Here is a 16,811-nt window from a genome sequence, read left to right as displayed (position 1 = left end):
GCTTTACATTCCCCTAATTTCTAAGGATGATGTTTTGGGTTTTTTGTTGTTGGCTTTTGGTTTGTTTTTCTTTTTGTTTTGTTTTTTAAGATTTCTCAGCTACTTTTCTTTTTGACTATTTTGAATATAAGTCATATGTAGCAACACTTTCTTCCCGCTCTGTGGGCTTCTGCTTTACTCAGCTGATTATTTTTTTAATTATTTAAACAACTTTTTATTATTTTCTTCATTTACAATTCAAATGCTATCCCGAAAGTCCCTTATGCCCTCCCCCCCGCCCTGCTCCCCAACCCACCCACTCCCACTTCCTGGCCCTGGTGTTCCCCTGTACTGGGGCATATAAACCTTGCAAGACCAAGGGCCTCTCCTCCCACTGACGGCCGATTAGGCCATCTTCTGCTACATATGCAGCTAGAGACACGAGCTCAGGGGGTACTGGTTAGTTCATATTGCTGTCCTCCTATAAGGTTGCAGCCCCCTTCAGCACCTTGGGTACTTTCTCTAGCTCCTCCATTGGGGGCCGTGTGTTCCATCCAATAGCTGACTGTGAGCATCCACTTCTGTGTTTGCCAGGCACTGGCATAGCCTCACAAGAGGCCACTATATCAGGATCATGTCAGCAAAATCTTGCTGGCGTATGCAATAGTGTCTGCCTTTGGTGGTTATTGTGATCTGGATCCTGATGGGGCAGTCTCTGCATGGTCCTTCCTTCCATCTCACCTCAGAAGAAGCTTTTCAGGTTGATGAAGTCCCGCTTGTCAATTGTGTTGGCCTTAATTCCTAAGCAAATGGAGGCTCATCCAGAAAGTCCCTTCGTACTCTTAGATCATGGAGGATACTGCAGTTGTGAATAGGAGTGTGTCCATGCTCTCTTTCTCTGTGTGTTTATTGTTGGCATATAGAAGAGCCATTGATTTATGTAAGCTGATTCTGATTCCTGACACTATCCTGACATTTTTTTTAAAATCATTTCTAGATGTTTTCTGTTAGAGTTTTTGAGATTCTTATATATAATATTCTACCATCTACAAATACAGATATTTTGACTTTTCCTTTTCTTATTTGCATTTCTTTTTCTTCTCTTGCCTTACTGCTCCAGCTAGTACTTCAAGCTGTATTGAAAAGGAGTGGGGCCAGGCGTGGTGGCACACACCTTTAATCCCAGCACTTGGGAGGCAGAGGCAGGCGGATTTCTGAGTTCGAGGCCAGCCTGGGCTACACAGAGAAACCCTGTCTCAAAAAGAAAGAAAGGAAGGAGGGTAGGGAAGGGAAGGGAAGGGGAAGGGGAAGGGGAAGAAGGGGAAGGGGAAGAAGGGGAAGGGGAAGGGGAAGGAAGGGGAAGAAGGGGAAGGGGAAAAGGGAAAGGGAAGGGAAGGGAAGAAGGGAAGGGAAGGAAAGGAGAAAGGAAAGGAAAGGAGAAAGGAAAGGAAAAAGGAAAGGAAAGGAAAAAGGAAAGGAAGAGAGAAAGAGAGAGAGAGAGAAGTGGGGACAGTGGACAGCCCTGTCTTGTTCCTTATTTCAATAGATTTGCTTCAAATTTTTCTCCATTTAGGATGGTTTTGGCTGTGAGTTTAACACATACAGCTTTTATTATGCTGATATATATTCCCTCCAGGAATACTGTCCCTTGGACTTTTATTATGGTGGCACGTTGGATTTTTGTCAAAGGCTTTTCAGCATCTACTGATCATGTGATTTTTCTTTTTAATTCTACTTATGTGATCTGTTCATTTATTGCCCTTCATATGTTGCACCAACCTTGCGTCTCTAAGATAAAGCCAATTTGGTCATAGTGGGTAACCTTTTTGATACATATTTATTGAGGATTTTTAAAGATAATTTATTTACATTTATGTGCATTGGTGTTTTGCCTCATGCATGTCTGTGTGAAAATGTCAGATGTTAGAGTTACAGGCAATTGCAAGCAACCATGTGAGTGCTGGGACTTGAACCTGTGTCCTCTGGAAGAGCAGCCAATGCCCTCAACCACTGAGTCATCTCTCCAGCCCTTATTGAGGATGTTTTTAGAATGTATTTTCATCTGGGATATAGGCCTGTAGATTTCTTTTTCTGTTATGACTTTCTCTGGCATTGGGGTTAGAGTGATACTGGCATGTGTTGGCATGCATTCAAAGTACTGCTCTGTTTCTATTACTCTCTAAAATCTTAAGAAAATTAAAGATTGGCTTAGGTCTTTGAAAGTGTGAGTTCATCTGGGCTTCTTTCTTTCTCTCTCTTTCTTTCTTTCTTTCTTTCTTTCTTTCAACTTACTACTTTTTCAATCTCATTTGTTATGGGTCTGTTTAGATTGTTGTAACTTTGATAGTTTGGATGACTCTAGAAATTCATCCATTTCTTTTAGATTTTCCAACTTAATGGTATATGGGTTTTTTAATTATTCCCTTATAATATTCTGAATTCCTTTTGTCTGTTGTAATGTTTCCCTGTTTATTTTTTTTGATTTTGTTAATTTGGGTCCTTTCATTCTTTTGGTTGGTTAGGCCAAGGGTCTGTCAACCTTGTTTATTTCTCATAGAACCAGCTCTTAGATTTGTTGATTCTTGTGTTGTTTTCTTTGCTTCCATTTCACTGATTTCTGCTCTGATTTTTATTATGTCTTGCCATCAACTGGATTTGTTACCTTTCCCAAATTTTGAGTTGCATCATTAAGTCATTTATTTGTACTCTTTATAGTTTTGTAATGCAGGCACTCAGGGCTATAAATCTCCCTTGCAGGACTGCTTTTAATGTCTCCCAGAGATTTTGTTGCAATGTGGTTTTATTTTCTTATAGTTCCAGGAAATTTTTTTTTTTCTTTCTTGGTTTCTTCTTTGACCCATCATTTTCCAGTAATGGGGTGTTTAATCTCTGAGTTTCTGTCCTTACTGGAGATTTGCATGGAATTGATTTTTGCTTTTATTTCCTATGGACAGATAGGCTACATGGATTTGATTTTTCTGAATTTGTTAAGAATTGTTTTTCTGTTACAAGATATAGTTTATTATATAGACACTTTCATGGGCTGCTGAGTAGAATGAATATTCTTTGGTGTTTGAATTGAATATGCTGTAGATATCTGTTAAGTCCATTAACTGTATAATATCATTTATTTCTGACATTTCTCTATTTTTTGTTCACTTGACCTGTCTAGTAGAGGAAATGGGGTATTGAAATCATCTATTAGTGGGTTGATAATAATCTTTCAATTCTCATAGTACATAAGTTAGGTGCATCAGTTTCAGTACATATGTGTTAAGATGATAATATCTTCTTGCTTAGCTGTATCCTTGATTAAAATGAAGTGCCTGCCCTTTATCTCTTTTAATTAGTTGTTTGAAGCCCATGTTGTCAGCTAATAGTAACACCGGCTTGCTTCCTGTTACTTTTGCTTGGAATGCTTTATTCCATCCTTTCCCTTTAAGATGGTGCCTATCTTTAAAGCTCATTCTGCCAGCTTGCATCATTTAATTTGAGAATTGAAGCTGTTAAGATTTAAAATTATTGAAAGACCTGTGTTGATTGCTGTCATTTTATTGCTTTTGTGTTAGTTGTGGTTGGTTGGTTGGTTGGTTGGTTGGTTGGTTGTTGTTTTAGTTTGGTTTGCTCTAACCATGAACTTTTCTACCCAGCCTCTTTGTTCCTAGAAAAACTCTGAGATTTAATTATTTATGAGTAAATGCTTAGATCATTAAGCTTTGCCTTGTTCCCCAACTAGTTCATAACTTAAATACCTATTTATTTTATTCTAAGTCACGCTGTGTGATTGGTTAGCTCTCCTCAGTTTCATGCAACTGTCCTTCAGTATTCAGAGCAAATCTCCACATCTGCTTCTCAGAATCCTGTCTCTGCCAGATGTCCACCTTCTAATCCTGCCTCAGCTCATTGTCCAATCAGCTTTTTATTGACAAGTGATTGATTTTGCACAGAGCACAAGACATTAATTATATCTACAGTTTGCTGTTTATGTTCTTGATTGTATTAGTATTTCATTAATAATATTTTATTTGTCTTCTTTCTAGGGTCTCTTGGCTATGTTTATTCTTCATTTAGAATTATTGTTTCCAGTATTCTCTTTAGGCTTGGTTTTCCGGATATGATTTTTTTTTTTTTTTAGCCTATTTGCATCATGGAAAGTTGTTTTTTGGTTTTTTTTTTTTTTTTTTTTTTTTCCTTCAACTATGGCAGATAGCTTTGCTGGGTACAGTAGTCTAGGTAGGTAAAATTTGGAGTGCATTGCTCTTCTGGATTTCAGAGTTTCCATTGTGAAGTCAGTATTATTCCAGTGGCTTTTGAGTTTATGTGACTAGTAATTTTCCTCTTGGAGCTGTCACTACTCTTTGCTCTGTTTAAGTGTTTCAACTATGATAATGTTGTGGGGAGTTTTACTTATGTTCTCTTCTAATTGGTATTAACAGCTGTGCTTCTTCGAACGTCTGGTTTTATCTTTCCTTAGTTTGAAAGTTATCTTCTATGATCCTTTTGAACATCTTGTCTATGCCGTTGACCTGAGATCATCTCTGACTACAGTTCAAAGATTTGGTTTTTCATGGGTCCCACAGTTTTTTTTTTTTTTTCCAAGTTTTGTTTTACTGTTCAGGGTTTTTTGTTTTTGTATGTGTATAGGTCTATATAGATATATAGGCATGTAGGTAACATAGATATATATAGACTATAAAATATAGTCTGTCTTACATTCTATCAATTTTGCTTTATCTGAGTTTTCTATTTGCGTTGTTTTTAATTCTACCTTCATTTCAACTTGAGGTCTCTTCAGTATTTCTGTCTCTTTTCTAAAAACCTGTATTTTTTTTTATGTCTTTTCATACTTATGTTTATGTTTTCTTGGGTACCATGCAGACATTTTCATCTTTTTGAGTTCATTGATTTTGGTTGTGTCTCTAAACTTCTTGGGGTTTGTTTTTTTAATTAGTTGTGTTTGTTCAGTTCTGTGACCTTGTAAGAGACACCATGACCAAGGCAACTCTTATATTGGGACAACATTTAATTAGAGATAGCTTACAGTGTCAGAGGTTCACTCCGTTATCATCATGGCAGGAAGCATGGCAGCATCCAGGCATCCATAGTGCTAGAGAAGGAGCTGAGAATTGATCTAGCTACAGCCAGGAGAGGACTGTCTCCCAGGCAGCTAGGAAGAGGGTCTCAAAGCCACCCCCACAGTGACACACTTCCAATAAGGCCACACCTACTCTAACAAGGCCACACCTCCTAATAGTGCCTTTTCCTGGGCCAAGCATATTCAAACTACCACAGTTCTGCCTACCACATCTAGGCAACACTCACTTTAGAACACTTGAATAGGACTGGTAGATTTGAGAGAACATACTCTCTTTACCTTTCATACTTTTTGTGCAATGAAACCTGGAAGTGTAGGCAGGCTTCTTCTGTTGGTCATGTATCTGATGTGAACACAGCAGGACAAGCTGATACCTAGGAGTTAGGAAAGGCTAGAGTGGGGCCCTGGTTGTGGTTGAGCCTGGAAATTAGAGAGGGTGCAGTCACAGTGAGGTCAGGTGGGTTCACCAGAGTGAGAAGAAGCACATGCACAGGGTGCAGGCCTAGCTGGGTCTGGAAGCTGGATCTGGCACAAGCAATTCCTGAACCAGAGTTGAGAGGGATTGCCATGTAGCAATGTGTCCTAACCACCTGGACTTGGCTAGACAGTCTGTGTGAAGGCTCCTGGGACTGGCAAGTGCCAGAGGGAGAAAGAGCAGCCAAGAGAAGATCTGGGCTTATTAACAACATTTAAAATATATATAAATAATTAGTGTCTCCTAGACTAGGTGTTCTGCACCAGATTTGATAATAGCATTACATGCCATCTGACTCCTCGGTGCCTTAAAGGTTTAGTGGATCATTTTGCATTCAGAATGAATATATTCTCAGCATATTTGTTGAAATGATAGAGAAGTTTTAGATTCTTGGAAATAAGCCCGGTCTGTTTAGTCTAATCTCAGTTCAGATATTTTTGTTTTATGGTCTTATGTATTAATTAAATACACCAATACAATATAGACAGTCTGTTCAAATTATATTAGAGAAATTTTAGCTTTCAACTTATTTAAAATAGACTGATAGTTTACAGTGATAGACCACAGATAAAACAAGGTATGTCGTGTTTTGTTTTGGAAACGGTCTCAGAAAGTATCCTTGGTTTGCTTGGGACTAACTTGTTTGTAGACCAGGCAGGCCTCAAAGAAAATTTGTCTGCCTCTGATTCCTCAGTGGTTTTAGGCCACCATGCCAGACTTTTAAAAAAATTGTGTGTGTGTGTGTGTGTGTGTGTGTAAGTCTAAGTGTATGTGCATATGTGTGTGTGGGTGTGTGTGTGTGTGTGTGTGTGTGTGTGTGTGTGTGTGCAGGTGCCAGATAGGCCCTTAGAAGCCAGAATTGAACCTGGAGTTACAGCTGGTTGTGAGCCACCTGACATGGGTACTGGTATCAGAACGCTGGTCTTTGTGACAAAGTAGTGATGGCTTTTTAACTGTTAAAAGCTATCCCCCCAATCCAAGATCATTTTTAAACAGAAGAAGGGAACAGAGCATCAATTTATGTTTTAAATTTTTGTAATTAAAAGCATTTTCCTTATCCAAAAAATAGATTGTTCTAAGTACTTGAAATAACCTATCATTTGTGACCTTAGTTTATTGCTAATCACTGCTGTTTTTCACCTTAAGGCTCTTGCTGAAGAAGCCAGTGAAGATGAGCTTCCTTCTGATGTTGATTTAAATGATCCCTACTTTGCTGAAGAAGTAAAAAAAATAGGTAAGCCATCCTGTATTTGTAGTTTTCTGTTGGAATCCACAGAAAAGGATGATATGAGTTGAAATAATACAGACTAACAATTCTCTGAAAATTTCTAGATTTTGGATAGCTCTGTTAATGTTTTATAACCAATTCTGTCTTGTAGAGTTCAGTCATACGAATTGTTGAGAAGAGTCAACATGTCCCCTCTACATTGAAAATATAAAATTATGCGATTATAAAAGACTTTAAACGGATATCTTTATTTTTATGCAGTATAACTGCTTTGCCTACATGTATGTGCACCACATACATGCAGTGTCTGAGGAAGGTGTCAGAACTACAGTTACAGGTGGTTGTGAACTGCTATGTAGGTGCTAGGAACCTAACCTTGGTCTTGTACAAGAGCAACAAATACTCTTGACTGCTAAGCCATCTCTATAGCTCCCTCATTAGGAGGCTTTTTAATAACAATGAGTTTAACAGTTTAATGGGGGTTCTTTTCTGGACATTATCTTTATAACTGGCTAGATGGTCTCTAAAAGAATGCTGTATTTAGAATGAGAAATAGTCTTTGCATTATAATACTTCTTCAGGTCTCTTTCTGCAAAAGCAATGAACAATTAAAAGTGAACTGGATTTGCCATGGCATCATGTACTTTTAAATGTATGCATGGAATTAACAAAGTACAGTAGCCTTTTCTGTTCAAATATACAGAAGCATCTATGCTTAATATTTAATTCCTTTTTGCATTTATCCTTGTTAAATGTAGTTTTTAAAAAAAAAAAAAAAAAAAAAAAAAACGGCTTTTCTCACAGCTCTCTTTTTCTTCGAATTCTTATACTAAGATGTCTTTCTTCTTATTTCCAATGAGTTTTGGTTCCATGTTTTTTATACCTCCTGTGCTTTCAGATGTTTTCATTCTTACCTTTGGATGTATATGACTGTGTGCTTTCAGATGTTTTCATTCTTACCTTTGGATGTATATGACTGTGTGCTTTTAGATGTTTTCATTCTTACCTTTGGATGTATATGACTGTGTTTGGTAAGGTTGAGGCCATGCTTGGACAAGCCACTGTAGAAACCACTGTGATTCTTTCCAGTTGCTCTTGTGTGCTTTGTCTTCCCCTCATCTTTATGCTACACACTCATGAGCTTCCAAAGGCTTGCTCTTTGTGCAACTCCAAGCTGGCATTGTAAAGAGAAGTATTTTATGAAGTTTTCCTGCTTCTCGTTCCTGACCAGTGGAATTATGTCCTGGTTGTTAAAGCCTCTTAGTACTGACATTTTATTGATGAAAAGGAGATTAAGTTGGATAAATTCTATTACTGGATATGAGATTCTTGGGGATTGGAAAGGGAAATGGAAACCTAGCATATTCTGCTTTTTATCATTGCTATGTGGTCATGTCTTACAGATGATGGATTTTAGCCTTATTCTCTGACTAAAAACATTTATAATGGAGAGATATGAAGCATTAAAGTTTCTTTGTTCTATGTCCATAGTCATTTGCCATATGTAATCTGGTCAGATTGCAGAACACAGATCAGGATTCAAAGAATAGCCTAAGTGGCTCAGTAGCATGAGATAGCTGATTTCTTTCTTTTTAAAAAAAAAAAAAAATTTATTTATTTTGCATATGTGAGTACATTGTCACTGTCTTCAGACACACCAGAAGAGGGCATTAGATCTCATTACAGATGGTTGTGAGCCACCGTGTGGGTACTGGGGATTTGAACTCAGGACCTCTGGAAGAGCACTCAGTGCTCTTAACCATTGAGCCAACTCGCTAGCCCTGTAGCCAATTTCTTAAAGACAGCACATTTAAATAGAATATAAGCTTTCTCTAATGTTAGTATCAAACATTCTGGGAGAACAATATAGGTAGAATTTGTTTGCTTTTAATGTGTTTCTTTTTTTTTTTTTTTTTTAAGATTTATTTATTTATTATATGTAAGTACACTGTAGCTGTCTTCAGACACTCCAGAAGAGGGCGCCAGATCTTGTTACAGATGATTGTGAGCCACCATGTGGTTGCTGGAATTTGAACTCCGGACCTTTGGAAGAGCAGTCAGGTGCTCTTACCCACTGAGCCATCTTACCAGCCCAATGTGTTTCTTTCTTAATGCTTCATAAGAATTGTTTTAATATGGTTTTGAAAGGTGTTAGTGTATATTGTAATAAGTGCTGTGCAATCTGATAGGCTAGAGCTATCGTAATAATATAGACATCTTTCATGAATTCTGGTTTTAGAAATGATGTACTGGCTGGGCGTGGTGGCGCACACCTTTAATCCCAGCACTCGGGAGACAGAGGCAGGTGGATTTCTGAGTTCGAGGCCAGGCTGGTCTACAAAGTGAGTTCTAGGACAGCCAGGGCTATACAGAGAAACCCTGTCTCAAAAAAAAAAAGAAAGAAAGAAAGAAAAGAAAAGAAAAGAAAAGAAAAGAAAAGAAAAGAAAAGAAAAGAAAAGAAAAGAAAAGAAAAAAGAAAAGAAAAGAAAAGAAAAGAAAAGAAAAGAAAAGAAAAGAAAAGAAAAGAAAAGAAAAGAAAAGATGTACTGAAAATAGAAACAGGATTATATAATTATGATAAATGTTTTAAAAGAAATGGATTAGTAGAGAAAATATAACTAGGAAGCAAAAGATAAAGTCTTATAAGTAGGATAGGCAAAGAAGATTCCCTTGTGGTAGTGATATTTGAGCTGAGACCTTGGGCATACATTGCTAGGAGAAGAGCATTATAAAGGAAGGAAAAGGATATAACGTGAGAAAGAACATTTTGTGTAGTGTTGGATGAATTGAAAGACCTCATATGACTGGGGCATGGCCAGAGAGGGAATTCTGTGTGGAGCTAAGATGAAGATCTAATGGAAAGTGGCCTGCAGCGCTTTCTGTCAGGACAGAAAGTTGGGAGTTTATTGTTGGCTATAGAAAGCCCTAAAGCAAGAAAGTGGCATGATCTGGTATATCCTTTAACATGCTGCTGACTCCTGCAGAGACTACACATTGATAAACACCTAGTAGGAACTAGGAAACTTTTTACAGAAAAAAAAGTATTTTATAAACCACCATGAAAGACGACTATATTATATCCTTCTGACTCATTCAGATGATGTGTTCCTTGTGTACAGCATACTGCTTGTGTGCTACTTTACAGTATACAAGTGATTTTTGCATCCTGTCCTTGGATCCATTTTCAGGTCACTTTATAGTTGAATATATTGATCATCCAGGGGTAGTTGGTAGCTGTTAGAATCTGAATCCTCTTCTACAAGGATATTGTAAAAACTAGAGGCCAAGCTAGGACTCACATGAATAAAAAGCTGGGTGTGAAAACAGTGCCAGGTTTCGTTGTCGTGTTTTTGAAGCAAAACTGCAATGTATACCCTAAAGAAAGAGCAAGTGATCTTGGATGTGGAAAATTGTAACCCCAAAAAAGGGAATAATCCATAGGGGAGCTTACCATTCCCATCCACTCAGTACTGAGATGGCATCTTTGCTCTAGGGAGGTAAGAAGCACTAAACTAAACTGGAAGAAGCTTTCTAGACTACAATTCACACAACTTAGAAGTGATATAAAATAGAATGTCCATATAGATAGTTCTATTTTCTATAGGTATATTATTAAGTTTTTTGCTTTATAGCTAAACACGGGTCTATGACTTGGTGAGTGAAAAGGCACAAACAAAAATAACCAAGAAATTAAAGAATGGAGAGAGACTTATTATTGCAGCATATTAGTGTCACACGGGGTTTTTTCCAAAGCAATGCTCTCTTTCAGCATGAGGGTGTTTATTCAGGGAGCCTGCACATTAATAGAGATAGGTATATTCCTGAGCATGCTCAGTGAAGAAGAACACTACTGAGCAGATCCACTGTGAAGTCGGTTCAAGGACAAAGAATGCACAATTTTTGAGGCTCAAGATTGTGGAACTTGTTTAAAGCTTAAGGAAGGAACAGATAAAAGGGCTCTGCAGGTAGAAGTGTTTGTCAAGCATACCTGATGAATCTGAGTTTCATGCCCAGAAACTCACAGTAGTTGAAGGGAATCGGTTCTCTGAAGGTGTCATCTGACTGCGCGTAAACCACACTCTGGCGTGCTTCTGCATACGTGTCCTTGCACAGAATGAAATTTCAAACGTACTGAAATCGTGAATAGTAATATTTTGGACAAATTCAGGCTGAATTATAAAGTTGGTGGACAGGAATATCTCTAGGAATGATCAGTTTTCTCCATGATGTTTTAACTGACAAAAAGAGAGAGAGAGAGAGAGAGAGAGAGAGAGAGAGAGAGAGAGAGAGAGAGAGAGAGAGAATTTGAGAGTCCATTAATATAACACTTAATTCTATTTTTCTCTAACTATAAAATTGTAACACCTGACTTGGAGTCTGTCTGTTTTTATAAGGCAATAGATTTGATCCTTTTGTACTTCTTGCAATATTCTCAAGAGATTAAAAAAAAAAGGCATTTATTTTCCTTTGTTCAGTTTTTGCAACAGGATCTCATTGTGTATCCAGGCTTGTCCTGATGCTCATATTTCAGGCATGTATGACCAAGACTGTCTTAAGATATTTTAGTTCCTACTTGCTGGGAGATTAATGATAAGATAATGTCTTAGAACAGAAATTTTTCATTTCCCTGCTATCCTGCATATAACCTAAATTGCCGGCGTGGGGTGGGGGGGCTTTTCATAAAAAAAGAAAAGAAAAAAGAAAGTGTCCTCTTAGGTCCTCCAGAACTGGAGTTCAAGTAGTTTTGAGCCACCATGTGGAAACTGAGCTTGGGGTCTCTATCAAAAGCAAGTCCTCTCAACCACCGATCCAACTTTCCAGCATCTTAATTGTTGTTACCATCAGAACATTGCAAGTGTGTAGTTACATTCTGTTGTAATAAAACACCATGTCCAAGACAACTAAGAAGAAAGAGTTTGTTACGGGTTATGGTTCCAGAAGGTTAGAAACCGTAAAAGCAGGGCAGAGGCAGTCAGCATGGTGGCAGGAACAGGAAACTGAGGGTTCACATCTTGAACCGTAAGCATGAAGCAGAGATAGTTGACTGGAAGTGAGGTGAGACTACAAACACTCAAAGCCTGTTGGCACTATCATGCCATAGCTAGCCAACCTCAAACAGCACTAACAACGGGAGACCAATCCTTCAAATGCCTAAGACTATGGAGGACTTTCTCATTCAAACCTCCACTTCCTGAGTGCTTCAGTTGCAGGCATGAGTTGAGCCATCGTGCCTGCTTTTATGTTGGGTTGAGGATCAGATCCAGAACTTTATGCATGGTAGGCAAGCACTCTACCAACTGAGCTACATTCCCAGCACAAGATTGTCGATTTCTAGTCAGTGGAACAAAAAGCAGTTTTTCAAAAGATGGTGTCCCGTGGTTCACAGGGAACCGAAGGTGCAGAAACATTCTAAACTAACCAGACATTTAAACTGGTCTTTCATCTTCATCACCATACTTCATCTATTTTTGAAGTCCTCACACTTAGACCCATAAGAACTAAGGAACTTAAAACAAATATGTATAGTCAGACAATAATGGGAATAATTGTAGGCACCTATAGCACTATGGGCAAAGCAATAACTATATTCTTGCAGTTTACTAATCCATGGAGTCCCTAGAATAACTCTACAGGTAGCTGCTATTTTTGAATTCTCTATTTGGAACTGGAGAGATGGCTCTGTGGCTAAAAGCACTCACTTTTCTTTCTTTCTTTTTTTTTTTTTTTAAAGATTTATTTTATTTATTATATGTAAGTACACTGTAGCTGTCGTCAGACACTCCAGAAGAGGGCGTCAGATCTTGTTAGGGATGGCTATGAGCCACCATATGGTTGCTGGGATTTGAACTCTGGACCTTCTGAAGAGCAGTCGGGTGCTCTTACCCACTGAGCCATCTCACCAGCCCAAGCACTCATTTTTCTTGCAGAGAATTCTGTGTCAGTTCCTAGCACACAAATGGCAACTCAACTGTAACTACAGTTGCAAGGGATCTGATACCCTCTTCTGGCCTCTGTAGGTACTAGGCATTCACTTGGTATACACACATTATGTACAAGATATAGCTCAGAGGGCAAATATGCTTACTGTCACACTCAAGACCTCAGTTTGAACCCCAATTCCCATGTGGAAGAGAAGAACCAATTCCCACAATTTGTCCTTTGACCATCACATTTGATGTGGTATGTGCACATTCACATTAAAAAAAAAAGAAATTTAAAAAAATACACCTGTTTTACATATAAGGACATAACTCAATTTTCTTTCTTTTTCTTTTTTTCTTTTTTTTTTTTTTGGTTTTTGGTTTTTGGTTTTTTGAGACAGGGTTTCTCTGAATATCCCTGGCTGTCCTGAAACTCACTTTGTAGACCAGACTGGCCTCGAACTCAGAAATCCGCTTGCCTCTGCCTCCCAAGTAAAAGCATGCGCCACCACGCCCAGCTTCTCTTTTTCTAACATGAGTCAAATTGTTCATCCTTTTTAATAAACCTTTTGGTGTTGGGGGTTTGGGTGGGGGGGTTCCTTCACTGCAAAAGGACTAAGCCATGTTGTTCAGTACAGTTTAGTGACTGTCTTTAGTGACTGGTTTTGCTTTGGTTTTGAGATGGCCTCACTATGTGTTATGCTTAGGACTCAAACCCTTCTTCCTCTGTAGTCCAAGTGGCTAGAGTTACAGAAATGTGCCACCATACCAACAAAAGTGCCTTCTTTCTAACACAGTTGCCTCTCAGAAGGCTTGTGCCCCCTCCTTAGACTCACGGCCTTCCCTCTGTTGTGATTTTCCTTCTTCTGGTTCTGACATTTGTTGTCATGATTACTTCTGGATATTTTTTATTGTGTTAAAAGTATAAACAAATTTTCACTGTGTCTTTTAACCTTCCTGTGTTGGTTTGCTGAACCAGGTATAAAGAAAAAATCAATGAAATCTGCAAAAGACAGCGCATCTTCAGAGGAAGAAACTGATCTGGAAAAACAAAAGGTAGACAGACACCATGGTCATTGTTGCATGTTAATCAATGATTGATATGTGCAGTTGAAATGATGTGGTTCACATGAGTTTTCACTGTCTCTAATTTTAAAACTGGTTTTTCAAGTGGATTTTGTAAATATAAGGTACATAAATATCTTAGCCATATAATTTTTAAATGTCCCTTTAACCAAACATTGTTTCTGCAGCTAATATGAACTTATATGCTTTTTATAATTAAGAGATTTTTTCTCATTCATACCCTATAACTAAGACATATTATAACTTAAAAGTTATTATAATATAACTGAGCCTGAAAGTAGTATTTTCATATCCTTTCATTTATTTGACTCTGACCTGTACTACAGTTTCTGTTCTATAGCTTGTCAAATGCTAATTTCTCTTTTATTATTAGTGATTGTAAGTTTAATGTACAAATGTTAAGTCTGCATTAGAAAGGCAGTGGTATTTATGCATAACCCAGTGATCCCAAAACTCCAAAGTCATGTGCACTTTTGTGGGGTCAGCAGCACCCATGTGACTGGGAGTGAGCCTTGACTGGCCATCTAAACTGTTGAGCTTAATGAATTTTTCTATTCTTCATCCATTACATACAGGTAGCACTCATAAAGCTACTTAAAGATCTGCTCATGGAACTTGGCTCTCTAAGGAAGTCCCATGTGAGTGCCAGTGATGGAAGGAGAGGAATAGCATCCTTCCTGTGTGATACAGGAGATGTGGAGGCTCCAGAGCGTGCTCCTCTGTGTTGTCTCTAGCGCTGGTGGTTGTTTAGCTGACTCTTAGGGGTCTCATGGTCAGTGGAAACAAAATGCTTAGCCTCAGAAGCAAATGCTGCGTCTGCTTCATGAAAGTACATCAGTATTGAAAGAGGCAAGGGAAAAAGAGCAAAAGAATTTTCCTAATTGCTAAAGTACACATCTGGAAACTGTAATTTGTATCACAAAGTAAATTTCAAGTCATTACTTAGAAAGGACAAGGTGAAGATGAAATGTTTTTGACAGACCTGGAGCTCTTATTCCTTCTGCCTGTTAATCAGGTTACTCTACAGGAATGGAAGCCTGTCTTTTGAATCAAAGCTATTTCTTCCCTCCTTCCCTGTAGCTAATTCTCACATCACAGCCTGAAATGAACTTAAGCTGTGTATCTTGGGCTTCTTCCTAAGCTCCATTGAGTAAAAGCAATTCTCAGAACAGCATCTGGGGGGGAAAACTCAGCTGAACATTTCTAATGTTTGTTTGTTCGTTTGTTTGTTTGTTTGTTTTCTTCTCCATAGGCTGAGATGGCTTTACTTGTAATGGATGAGGAAGAGGATAGCAAGAAACACTTCAATTATGACAAGATTGTGGAGCACCAGAATCTGAGCAAAAAGAAGAAGAAACAGCTTATGAAAAAGAAGGAGTTACTTGAAGATGACTTTGAGGTAACTGGCAGCACAAGTCATTATAGCGTCTTTTTTTTTCCATTAATTTACTTTATTCAATTTATATCTTGATCCCCTCTTCACACAGTCCCTCCCCCATGCCCTCTCCTCTTCTCTGAGAGGGTGGAGGCTCACACTGGGTATCCCCAACCATGGCACATCAAGTCTCTATATGGCTAAGAGCATCCTCTCCCAGTGAGACCAGATAAGGCAGCCCAGTTAGAGGACTAGGATCCACAGATAGGCAACAGCTTCAACAGCTTTAGGAATAGCCCCAGCTCCTGATGTTGAGGGACCCACATGAAGACCAAGCCGCACGCACATCTGATTTTATTTATATATATATATATATATATATATATATATATATATATATATATATATATATATACATATGCTTTTTAATTTCTGTGTATATTGTTGATGTCACTCATCAGTTTGTTTCCTTATGCTGAGTGTGTGGTCCTAATGGCCATATGCATGAGTCCAAGTCCTCCACAGAAAACTTTTGAGATATGTACTAGGAATTACTTGAGAGTTTTTACTAGTGAATTTGGAAGAAAAAAAAAAGATGGGTGAGTTCTTAATTGGGTCAAAGTGGATGGAAGGACATAAACGAGCTTCCTTGTAGTATGTAGAAGGATTGCAAGACCACTACTGCTCCACCTTTTTATATATGTTTGTGTTCCCATGAAGTGTTTGATAAATTACTCCTCATGAAAAAAGCAAAGAATAATTTCCTGCTATGAGCTCTATCTCCTCCCACTCCTCCCATAAGTAATCATGTATAAAATATTTTTCATGGAGCTGGTGATAGAGCTCAGTAGGTAGTGGCACTTACCACCAAATCTGACAACCTGAGTTCATTCCCCATCGTCCACATGTTGTTCTCTAACCTCTACATACCACACAAATAATCTTTTTTTAAGTTTTTGTTTTGTTTTTTTTTTTTTTTATAATAAAATTTATTTTATTTCAGTTAATAAGAATTTAAACATAAAAATTACATACTAATAATACATATATGTGTTTGCTTGGTTTACTTTATATGAAATACATTCTACTAGCTATAGAATTTTAGACTAGTGAATGTCTACTCTGTAACTCCTTATATTAATATCAGATAGTGGGATACAATCTTGACAAGCAAATGATTAGTTCCTAATTTAAACACAGGATTAGAGATGTCATATAAGCTAATCATGGGAAAGGCTAAATTTTAACATTAATTTTACTTAGTCACAATTCAAATTATAGAGAGGAGCTACAGAAGAATTTCACTGATTAGTGTTGGCATAAAATTATACAGCTTATGTTTTTTAATAATATTTTTCAGTAACATGATACTTTTATGTTTACATGATATTAATGCAACTTAACATTCATTAATCAGAATTAGGGTTTTTTCTTTTTTGAAAATTGTAGGACATATTTTCATACAATACATTGAAAGGGCTCATAGTAGCCTTTTTTCTGATCACTGATTAAATGACCAAGATTCTCCTTGAGTCATTCTACATTTACTATGCTATGTGTTGACATCAGTCCACAGAGCTAAGACTACATTTAACTTCTTTACTGATTTGACACTTCCATCACTACAGTCTACCTAAACCTCTTTTTCTGA

At 37.7% G+C, this 16,811-nt stretch overlaps 1 protein-coding gene across 1 annotated transcript in view; it reads left to right on the top strand.

The window, feature by feature from the left end:
- The window catches only part of Esf1 (ESF1 nucleolar pre-rRNA processing protein homolog), a 54,070-nt gene that overhangs the window by 34,639 nt on the left and 2,620 nt on the right, over nucleotides 1–16,811 (top strand). The window contains exons 11-13 of the mRNA XM_021193040.1: nucleotides 6,696–6,783; nucleotides 13,679–13,755; nucleotides 15,038–15,184. Coding sequence (XP_021048699.1) covers nucleotides 6,696–6,783; nucleotides 13,679–13,755; nucleotides 15,038–15,184 — 312 coding nt within the window. The remainder of the gene's footprint in view (nucleotides 1–6,695; nucleotides 6,784–13,678; nucleotides 13,756–15,037; nucleotides 15,185–16,811) is intronic.

This window comes from Mus pahari, chromosome 3 (assembly GCF_900095145.1).
Source record: "Mus pahari chromosome 3, PAHARI_EIJ_v1.1, whole genome shotgun sequence".
Lineage (NCBI taxonomy): Eukaryota > Metazoa > Chordata > Mammalia > Rodentia > Muridae > Mus > Mus pahari.
The sequence above is the reverse complement of the archived record's forward strand: the minus strand, read 5'-3'. Positions and strand labels throughout refer to the sequence as shown.